This window comes from Propithecus coquereli, unplaced genomic scaffold (assembly GCF_000956105.1).
Source record: "Propithecus coquereli isolate 6110/MARCELLA unplaced genomic scaffold, Pcoq_1.0 Scaffold156, whole genome shotgun sequence".
Classification (NCBI taxonomy): Eukaryota; Metazoa; Chordata; class Mammalia; order Primates; family Indriidae; genus Propithecus; species Propithecus coquereli.
In genome coordinates this window covers 278,202-288,813 of record NW_012140080.1, presented here as the reverse complement: position 1 = coordinate 288,813, position 10,612 = coordinate 278,202, and the positions used below count along the sequence as shown (strand labels likewise).

Sequence of the window (10,612 nt, the reverse complement as noted above, 5' to 3'; positions counted from 1 at the left end):
TGTTATAAAATTTTAAAAAATCTTCACACACAGAATGTTTAAAGTAGATAGGGAATGTTCTGCTCTCTAATCCCACTCAATTCTCAGAAGGATATGGCTACCTTCAATAATTCAGGATATATCCTATTAAACTTTTGTCTATATTATTTAAAACTTACATGTATGCAAGAAGATATATGCATGTGCACACATGTACACACATACTTTACTATAGATGTGGTTACATGTATGTACATGTGTGTTCAAAAACATACATGAACATATGCCTATTGTTTTGAAAATGAGACAGATATAAAAGCAAAAACCGTGTACAGCAGGGTAACAGGTAAACTATCATATCAAATGAAAGAAATATTCAGCTGTTACAAACGATGGAGATGTGGACTGGGATTTGAGTACAAGTATTGGGGTAGGGGTGATCTTTTCCCTGTGTTCTCTAAATTTTCTATGACAATACACTGTATAGTGACAGTAAAACATTTTTTTAAGAATAAAAATCAAATGAAAGAATGTTTCCTGAAAAAACATGATGACTATAAAGTGCTTAACAACTATAAGGCTTCACTACTGTTAGCACACATAAAAACAATATGACAAGCTCACACTTCATATATCATCACTTACCGATGCCACTGTCATCTAATCGCATGTAGCCTTCTGCCAGTGAGCTGAAACCACTTAATCCTCCCATTGCTGCGTACGGAACATCTCGTCCCACTGGTTTTCCCTGAGCCAATCTTTCGTGCTTAGTTTCCACTACTGTGTCATGGGCATATGCAGGCTGACCACAAGCACAAGTGAAGCAGCTATGGAATCCTGAACACTTGGAACCTGAAGCAAGATGTAAAGGGAATTAAATATTTTTAAATATAGGTACTAACCTGTCTACCCTAAAGCCACTTAGCTTGGCCAAAGCCAGCTGAATCTAGATCCTCTAGGCCCTGTAACTCTGATCTCCAGCCCCTGAACTTCCTGTCAGCTACATTCTTACTTCTGAAATATGCTAATGTGGTAAGGGGGTATATCACAGGAAAAGAAAAATGGAAAAACCAACCAGGACAAAAAGAAATTGTGTTGAACACTGAAGAGCCTGGAAATGCAGACCTTCTCCTCAAAAACTGAGATAAAACCAGTTGTGGCAGGGTCAGCCAAGTGGCCAGCATGAGGTGAAAAGATAATGTATTATAGAAACCTCCCTATAGACCAACTCCCCATGAAAGCCATATTGGAAGGCCTATCCATAGACACAGAATGGATACAGTGGAATACTGTTCAGCAATGAAAAGGAAAGAAATACTGATACATGCTACAAAATAGATGAATCACAAAAACATTATGCTAAGTAAAAGCAGCCAGTCACAAAAGACCACATATTTTATGATTCCATTTATATAAAATACCCAGAAAGGGCCAGGCGCGGTGGCTCACGCCTGTAATCCTAGCACTCTGGGAGGCCGAGGCGGGCGGATTGTTTGAGCTCAGGAGTTCGAGACCAGCCTGAGCAAGAGCGAGACCCCGTCTCTACTAAAAAAATAGAAAGAAATGAATCAGACGACTAAAAATATATAGAAAAAAAATTAGCCGGGCATGGTGGCACATGCCTGTAGTCCCAGCTACTCGGGAGGCTGAGGCAGAAGGATCGCTTGAGCCCAGGAGTTTGAGGTTGCTGTGAGCTAGGCTGACGCCATGGCACTCACTCTAGCCCAGGCAAAAGAGTGAGACTCTGTCTCAAAAAAAAAAAAAAAAAAAAAAAAAGACAGGTATCGACACAGCAGTTCATTAAGGTATGAAAGGCGATTAGTAAAATGAGGAGAAATGCTTCTATTTGTAGATGGATAGCATGATCACTGTGGGTCAATTCAAGCAACTGTTGAAGTGGTTCTTCAGTCTGATGATCCTTTTGTTCTCTACCTTGTCCAATGACAGTAGACATAGGTAGACTCTGCTACCCGCACAAACTGCAAGACCCCTGGCAAAGTCATAGGGGCACCAAAATCTTTTTTACCAATGGCAAGATAAGAGTTGCTTAACATGATAGACTCTATGATGAGTTCTAATAGTCTATGATAGAAATGTTTAAATTACAGCTAAAAAAAGCTTTAGATAATTTCTACTGTACTGTATAAGGGCCTATTTTTAAACGTTATTCATCACAGTGTTACTTATAGAAGATATGCTTTGCTACAGCTTTATTCTCTAATCATCAGACAGCTTAGCAATAGAATATCTTACCTATGTGTACAAAAACACAGTGTCTCTGGGCCCACAAGTTTACAATCCATTCCAGTTGGTGACCGCCAGCTCACAAATAATCTGTTTTGTAAGCGCGTAGGTAAAACTTTTCTTTTGTATTCTTCATATTCTTCAGGAGTAAAAAGTTTCCCTCCATCGTCCTCACCAACAATTCTACAACAAAAAAATACTTCTCTTAAGCCTTAAGGATTTATTTTCCAGGTTAAAAATACTAAATTCTAAACTAAACCAGCATAGTCAAAGCAAAGGCTGCTTTGACTTTGATTTTTTTACTTTAAACACATGATAATAGCCAAATTACAAATAATTGTAATAAAACTTTTGCTTCTGATGGAGTTCAGGACATGCTACCCCAAAATACAGCACCCTGGCATTTGCGAAAACAGAAGTAGAAAGGTCACTCTCATCTTCCCCTCCCTCTTCTTCTCTGAAGCAGGTCATAAAAGTTTCATTCCAGAAATACTCTCCCTGTACCTGGAGGAAGGGAACATGCTTATCTTCTAAGACATGGGGGCATGGAGAAGAATATGAACAAACAGGCCTTGCTAAGTTCCCTCCATTTATTACCATTAGATCATACTCTTTTTCCCTTTAATCATTTTTCTCCATGACTGTATAATCTTCATCAAATCTAAGCATAAAAATACACAGGGGCCAGGTGTAGTGGTTCATGCCTGTAATTCATGCCTTTGGAAGGCCAAAGCAGGAGGATCACTTGAGGCCAGGAGTTCAAGACCAGCCTGGGCAATATAGCAAGGCCCCATTCCTACAAAATTAAAATTAAAAAATTAGCCAAGTATGGTGGTACGTGTCTGTAGTCCTACCTACTCAGGAGGCTGAGGCAGGAGGATCGCTTGAGACCAGGAGGTCAAGGTTACAGTGAGCTATGATTAGGCCACTGCTCTCCAGCCTGGGTGAAAGAACAAGACCCTGTCTCTAAAAAATTAAAAATTAAAAAAAAAAAAAATACATAGGATTCCCAGTTTCTTTGGATCTTCATTTTCTGAAAGTGTCCATTGTCACATAAAACTTACTTTAAATAAATGTATAAGCTTTTCTCCTGTTAATCTAGGTTTTATTATAGAATGCCTCAGCCATGAAGCTGGTGATAACTGAGGAAAGAAATCTTTTCTCCTCTATACTTCTCATATAAAAGAGTATTATAAATAAGAAAGTCAATGAATTTATAATATCTGACTTTACTGATGGAGGTTTATCAATGGAGGATTAGCACATATTCATATTAATTTCTCTTTTGATTCTGAAGCAAACATGCTCGTTCTTCTCATTAAAAGTTAGAGCCTAGACTGCTAAAAGTTCTAAAGTTTTCCTCCTTTAAAAACAGTATCAAAAAAAGTACAAAAAATATCAATGCAGAAATGAACACAACTAATTTCCATGCCTGATCCCAAACTCTGGCCAGGAGTTTAAACTAATATGGGACCTAAAAACACCTGGATCTGTATAAGCTGAAACCCACATCTGTGTGTTGGGCACTCACTCAGGTTTATCATTGTTTAATTTCAGAAGAACCCAAAATTTTATGGGAAAAATTAAGCCCCCACTATTTCTATGGAAAGAAATTAAGAGTTGGCATACCTGGAGGGAAAAAAAAGCACAATTAAAAGAAGTTGTTCAAAATTGAAGACATTTCTCCTTGAAAATAGCCCCTTTAAAAGTCATGAAAAGTGTTGTTCATAGGATGCTACATATTTTTTTGTGCAATACATACTTTTTTCCATACTGTGAAGCCTCTGAGGTAAGAAATAAAAACCAATTCATAAGCTACGAAATCATCACGACCTTCTTCCTTACATAAACAACTTAGAAAAACAACAGTAAAAAACAAATAGCATTTTATTCTGAGACAAGTTTTGGGCCATTTCACTTTCTTACAGCTATCAAGAAGAATATCAATAGGTACTGAACAGATCTTAAGATAAATGCAGATCTTTAAAAAAAGAGTTCATTGGTATTTAAGTTCTAAATCAGTGCAGCTCAAATTTTATTGTAATTTTCATGAAGAAAAAAACAAAAAAATATTTACTGTATTTACAGAACCCCCAGTGAATTTTGTTCAAATACAGATTAACAGGTCTGAGGTGGGCCTGAGAGTCTGCTTTTCTAACAAGCTCCCAGGTGATGCCTATGTCCCTGGTCCACCCTTCTAGGCATTAACAGCAAGGCTCTACACCTCCCCTCCCAACTAACTCCCACCAAAGCACCTAGGCAAGACCAAATCAAGGAAAACTTTCAAGGAGAGTTTGTTTCCTTCTAGATTCATCCTTTTGACCCCTCCCACCACCACCTCCCCTTTCATATCTAGGCACCCAAGTCCTGTTTTCCCCACTTTTCTCAAATCCTAGTGCCAGTAAAAGATCTGATAATCCCTTTTGTAGGGAAGTGTTTCAGATTTATACTTGCAAAAATAGTTTCCCACCAGGCCTGCCCCTAACATTTTCTAGGCTAGGGAAGAGACAACTGGAGGCCCACAATCGATCCACATATCTAAATATTTAAGTTACCAGTCAACACCTGGGCCCAGCAATTTACTCCAGAAAAAAAACCCCGGAGAACTGGAGGCTAAGGGAGCCGGCGCTGCCCTGGGTGAAGACTGGGTGGCTGCTGTTCTGCCTAGGAATCTTGGAGTTACCTGAACCCAACTGAACTGGCCACGGGGACTGACCCACCAAGCTCCTCACCTTCACTTTCTCGGTCCAGAATTCTAGGCAGTTCTAAGTATTACCCAAAACTACACCAGCCGGGGAGTCGGCGCCAGTGCAGTTAGCTGGGGAACCCGCCTGCCCAGACACCTCCGGTGATTTGGGCAGAACACGGTTAAGGGGAGTAGCCCGTCTCGCTCAGGTTTCCCAGGCTGAGCCGTGACTCTCTCACCTCCGGTTTGAACACACACATCGTCCCGCCTCGACCCCGCATCCTCCGGCCGGTGCCCCCCCAGTAATTCCCATTAGCCCAGTTTCCCAACTGTCAAAAACCTCAGGCAACAGAAAAAGAACACGGCGCCTAAGGTGGAGCAGCCTTTGCCAGGGCACACGGCAGTGAACTGCATCCTGCTTCTGGGGGCCGGTTTCTCCAAAACCACAGAAAACTACACCAGTCGGCGGCGTCTTTCTCCTAAAACCAGCACCTCAGGGTTGGGAGCACGTTCGGAAGTTTACGATTTACCCATTACCAGATTCATTTGATGTCTGCTAACTTTTATAGGTCCCGCGTACTCCAAGTGTATTTCTTCAATGGCCATTTTAAAAAAACAATTAGACCTTTGGATAAATCTAGAGCTAATAATCCTCCCTGGAAGGGAACGGAAGGACTTCTAAACTGGCCTCGGAAGACTTATTACCGAATAGAACTGTGAGTCACTACAATATTTAATTGCAGGAAGGCGAAACCTGAAATGCACCTAGGCCTCCCCCAGCAGCCCGGGTACGATTCCGGGAGCCCCGGCGCCACCAGCAGTCCTCGGGCTAGGGACACCGGGCCAGCCCGGGTCCTCGCCCCGCGGGGCAGCGGGATGCGGGCCGGGAGCCGCCCCTCACCTGCGGTACTCCAGGTATTCGTCCACCGCCGCCGCGCCGCCCGGAGGCAAGCTCAGCCGCTCCATGGCCGGCGGCGGAGCCGAGAGCGCCCGCGCAAGCACCGGCCCAGACGCCAGGCCGCCCCGCCCCCGCCCGCGGATTGGCCGGGCCCGGCCGGCAGATCGCGGCGGACGCGCGCAGCCTCGGCACAGGGGGCGCGCTTCTACCTCGCTGCCCTCCGCGCCGCCGACCGGGTCTCTATCGCCTTTCCCCTTCGCCGGACCGGCAAGTCTCCTTGTAAAGTTAACGAGTGTCCGGGGAGTGTAATCCCTTGCATATAATGGACGCATAGAAAATGGCTCTTTTAACTTAATCCATCTCTTGAAATGTAAGTGGTTTTGAGAAGGTTCTGGTTAGACTGAGGCCCGCCTCCCTCCATAATTGACAGCCTTGTTTTCCATATCGGCGTTTAAAAAACTGTGCTATGAAATCAATAGTCCTGACTGTCTGCATTCAGTTTGGGTGACGCTAAAGCAGTGTGCTCTTCGAAGGAAGTGAAGTAACATGGTTAAAGAGAAACAAGTAAAAACAACTTAGGTAGGGTTTTCTTAACCTTTGGAAAGACTCCACAAAGCTTATTTAAAAGTTGAATTACCATGCATTTGGTAATTTGGCCCTAATTTGGTTTAGCAACCTGGCAAAGGGATAGGAAATCCATCATTAGTCCTGGAGAGTCGTTAAACAGAAAGAAAAATAATTCTCTGAACTTCAATACAGTATTTTAAAAGGGCTTTTCTACATATTTCAGGTTCAAAAAGCAAAATATCATGCAGACAGATTGGGAACCTCCCCTCCCAGTTCATCTAAAGTCCTCTTGCCTTTCAGGAGCGTTCAACCAAGGAGCATTCAACAGTCAGACAAATGAGTGGTCCTGAAATCACGTCCGTATTTTAGGGGAGATCCAGGTGAGCACTCTCTCCAGTCATACCTGTGGTTTGCTGCTGCCTGTTCTACCTCTTTATGAGAGCCTAGCCCTGCTTTTTGGCAGCAGCTAAACTAACAAAAATAAATAGGAGAAAATGCCAGGCTCTGTGAGCATATAGAAACGTGGCAGGGGAATGTCTGTGTAGGCAAGTACAATTTAATGAGTCTAGAGGGAAATAATTATGAATAGCCTCAGTGCCATTGTGGACTCTTCCAGGAAGATGCTGGAGCAGTAAACTCCTCTGGCCAAAGAAGTCAATAAAAATCGTGGGCATGACAAATAAGAGTATGGAACAAAGTAGAAAATGTTATCCTAACCTTACATATATTAACAAGCAACCATTCAGATGGCAAAACTGTGTCAATGGTTTAGGCGCATACTTTGATTAATTGTACTGCCTCATGTTTGAGATATTTTAAACTACACTTTGGGTTCAAAATTGGACATTTCATATTTAATGAATATGATTTCTGGAGCTGTGACACCTTTGCTAATTAGAATACTGTATGGTTGTGACCTCTGCTTTAATAAAAAGGTAAATTGAATTACAATTTCCTCCAGAAAATGTAGCCAAATTGATCTAGGAAGTAGGATAGGCAGAGGGAACCCGAAAATTGCCTAGGCAAGTGTTAGACATTTTACATATTTATTCCTCATAAAACTTTATGACGTGGGAATTATCAGCATTTTGCAGCAATGTGTACATTAGGAATGTTTTCTTCCACAAATAACAATAACCAACTAACAATGGCTTAATTAAACATAAATTTTATTTTTTTTGTTACTCTAAGGAAATGTGGGGGTAGGCAATTGCTGCCATTCGTTCAGGACATGTTCCCCTCAGTTGCTAGAGCTGTCACAGCTCCAGAAATCATATTCAAATTCATGAAAAGAAAAAGGACGGCTACTAACATCGGCTATTGCTTTTATCAAGTAAGAGTTTTCTGGCTAGGCGCTATGTCTCATGTCTATAGTCCCAGCGCTTTGGGAGGCTGAGGGATACAGAGATCACTTGAGCCCAGGAGTTCAAGGCTGAAGTGAGCTATGATAGGGCCACTGCACTCCAGCGTGGGCGGGCGACAGAGTGAGACCTTGTCGCTTAAAAAAAAAAAAAGTTTTCCTAGAAACATCCCTGCAAAAGATTTCACTTACATGTCATTCACCAGAACTATGTCACATGGCCAGCCGTAGGTATAAAGAAGGCTGGGAAAGCAAGTATAGTACTTAGGTTTCCGGGCTCTATGAAGATTGTTCTCAAGGAGAGGGTTAGAAATGTATGTTGGGGCCAGGCACGGTGGTTCACACCTGTAATCCTAGCACTCTGGGAGGCCGAGGCTGGCGGATTGTTTGAGCTCAGGAGTTCGAGACCAGTCTGAGCAAGAGTGAGACCCCCCGTCTCTACTAAAAATAGAAAGAAATTATCTGGACTGGTGGCGCATGCCTGTAGTCCCAGCTACTCAGGAGGCTGAGGCAGGAGGATCGCTTGAGCCCAGGAGTTTGAGGTTGCTGTGAGCTAGGCTGACGCCATGGCACTCTAGCCTGGGCAACACAGTGAGACTCTGTCTCAAAAAAAAAAAAAATGTACGTTGGGTTAAAAATGTGTTTGGTTAGCCAGTACACAGAGTCTGCCACAGCTCACCCTTGAACTGCTTATTTAATAATATCCATACATACCCTTCTTCTTATGCAAACATTTTACATTGAATGCATTCTTAAGACCCTTAAGTAAGGCAGCCCCAAAAATCTTAGCCAGCTACTGCATCCAACTTGAAGTCTAGGGTCTCTGCAGTTTTTTCTATCAGTCAATCTTAATTCTGATCAGTCCGATTCTTAATGACTTAATGGTTTGGCAGTTTGTAGCTACAAGACAAAAAAGATATTTATTCAGCATGTATCTCTAACAGACAACAACTTTTTTAAAAATCCACAATGCCGTTATCACACCTAACAAATTAAACAATAATTGCTTGATAACATCGAATGTGCGGTCTTTATTCAAACTTTCCTTTGTTCCTTTTTTTTCCCTGCAGCCCCACCCCACCTCCATTTTGTTCTAATTAAAATTCAAGCAAGGTCCATACTGCATTTGGTTTATATGTGCTTAATAGATAACAAGTCTTTTGTAATTTTAAACAGTTCCTTTTCTCCCACTCCAATTTTTTGTGTCATTTATTTATTGAAGAAACTGGGTTATTTTTCCTGTAGAATATCTTCCTGAATTTGGCTGTTGGCAGAAAAGTGTCATTTACTACCTTCTGTAGCACCTATATTTCCTGCAAATCATTACGTGAATCTTGAAACTTGGGTGGGTGTTAGATTCAGGAGCAGTTCTTTTCACAAAAGTACTTTATTGATGGTACTATGTCCTGAATTCATGACTGGAAGTTGTGGGAACAGCCCAGGTGAAGTGAATTTGAGCTGCTCTTCACGTCCTAAGGTGATACTGCGTACTTAAGGAACCAGTTTATTCGCCACCCTCACAATCACCGACCCCAGCACAGCACGAATGCCATTTTCTCTGCGATTCTCTGTGGATGAAGGGGAGATGATGGATATACCTCATTTGCTCTCGCTCTGGGCCCTTTGGGGTCCCAGCTTAATGTGGAGAGAGTCTCTTATTAGACTCCTCACCTTCAGCAGGCTTAGTCTTTGACCTCAGACCCCCTTACTGTGCTAAGCCGTCAAAACCAAAGTTCAAGGTTGCCTGGAACAGCTGATGTCCTCGGGGCAAAAGCTGTTTTAGTGTTCTGCTTTCCGCTCTAGTTCTTGGTTCTCTGGGTTTTATTTAGATTTTTGCCAGGATTGGATATTATATAACATTAGGAATTACTGTTAATTTTCTTAGCTATTATAATGGAATTGTGCTTATGTAGGAAAATGTTCTAATTTTCAGGAGATGCATACTGAAATATTTAGAGGTCAGGTGTCATGACGTCAATTTATTTTCAAATGATTTAACTGTTGTTGAATCCAATAGGAATACAGGTATTCATTGTATTATACTTTAAATTTTTCTGTGTGTTTGAAATTTTTCGTAATATAAGCCAGGAAAATTATGTCAGCATGATAATTCCTTACATCTTTGAAAATGCCGATACTTTGAAGAAGATTCTTGTTGTTGTTAATATTTCAGCCAACATTTTGTTTTTTTCAAAAGGAGGATTGATAAAAATAGCCTAACTAACCTGCCATATTTCTGGAAATAGTACTTCCCTTTTATTTTCCTTTGCTTTTTTGTTGTTCTTTTACTTCTTACGTTTAATGTTTAGCTGAGTAGTTTTCAACATTTATTCTTGTCCAATACATACCTTTAAAGCTACAAATCTCCTGATTATTGTGTTTTCTGTATCTCAAGTTTTGTTATCTCTAGTACTTTCATTATCATACATTTCTGATTTCTACTTTCCATTATGATTTCTTTTTGATGCATGAGTTATGCAGATGTGTTTTGAAATTTTCCAAATATATATATTTAAAAAGTTACCTTCATGTTATTCATTTCTAAGTTAATTGCATTGTGGTCAGAGAATGGAGTCTGATTCCTATTGTTTGACATTTGTTAAGATATGGATTATATCCTAGTACATGGTAAATTTTCGGATATGTTTTATATGTGCTTGAAAAGAATATATATTTTTCAGTTGTTTGGAAAGTGTTCTGTAAATGTCTACTATAATAAGCTTATTAATTGTTCAGATCTTCTGAGTTACTGATTGTCTGATCCACGAATTATTGAAAGGGTGGATGTTTAAAGTTTTCATTCTGATAATTTTGGCAATATCTCCTTGAAGTTACATCAATTTTATTCCCATTTAATATTTTTTTCGCATTATTTCAG

At 40.9% G+C, this 10,612-nt stretch overlaps 1 protein-coding gene across 1 annotated transcript in view; it reads right to left on the bottom strand.

Moving 5' to 3' along the window:
• Window positions 1-5,875, bottom strand: part of FAM221A (family with sequence similarity 221, member A) — a 33,030-nt gene extending 27,155 nt beyond the window's left edge. Inside the window, exons 1-4 of the mRNA XM_012640669.1 lie at window positions 5,811-5,875; window positions 2,233-2,406; window positions 2,006-2,061; window positions 625-831 (exon numbers count right to left, since the gene is read on the bottom strand). Coding sequence (XP_012496123.1) covers window positions 625-831; window positions 2,006-2,061; window positions 2,233-2,406; window positions 5,811-5,875 — 502 coding nt within the window. The remainder of the gene's footprint in view (window positions 1-624; window positions 832-2,005; window positions 2,062-2,232; window positions 2,407-5,810) is intronic.
• Window positions 5,876-10,612: the final 4,737 nt, after the last annotated feature.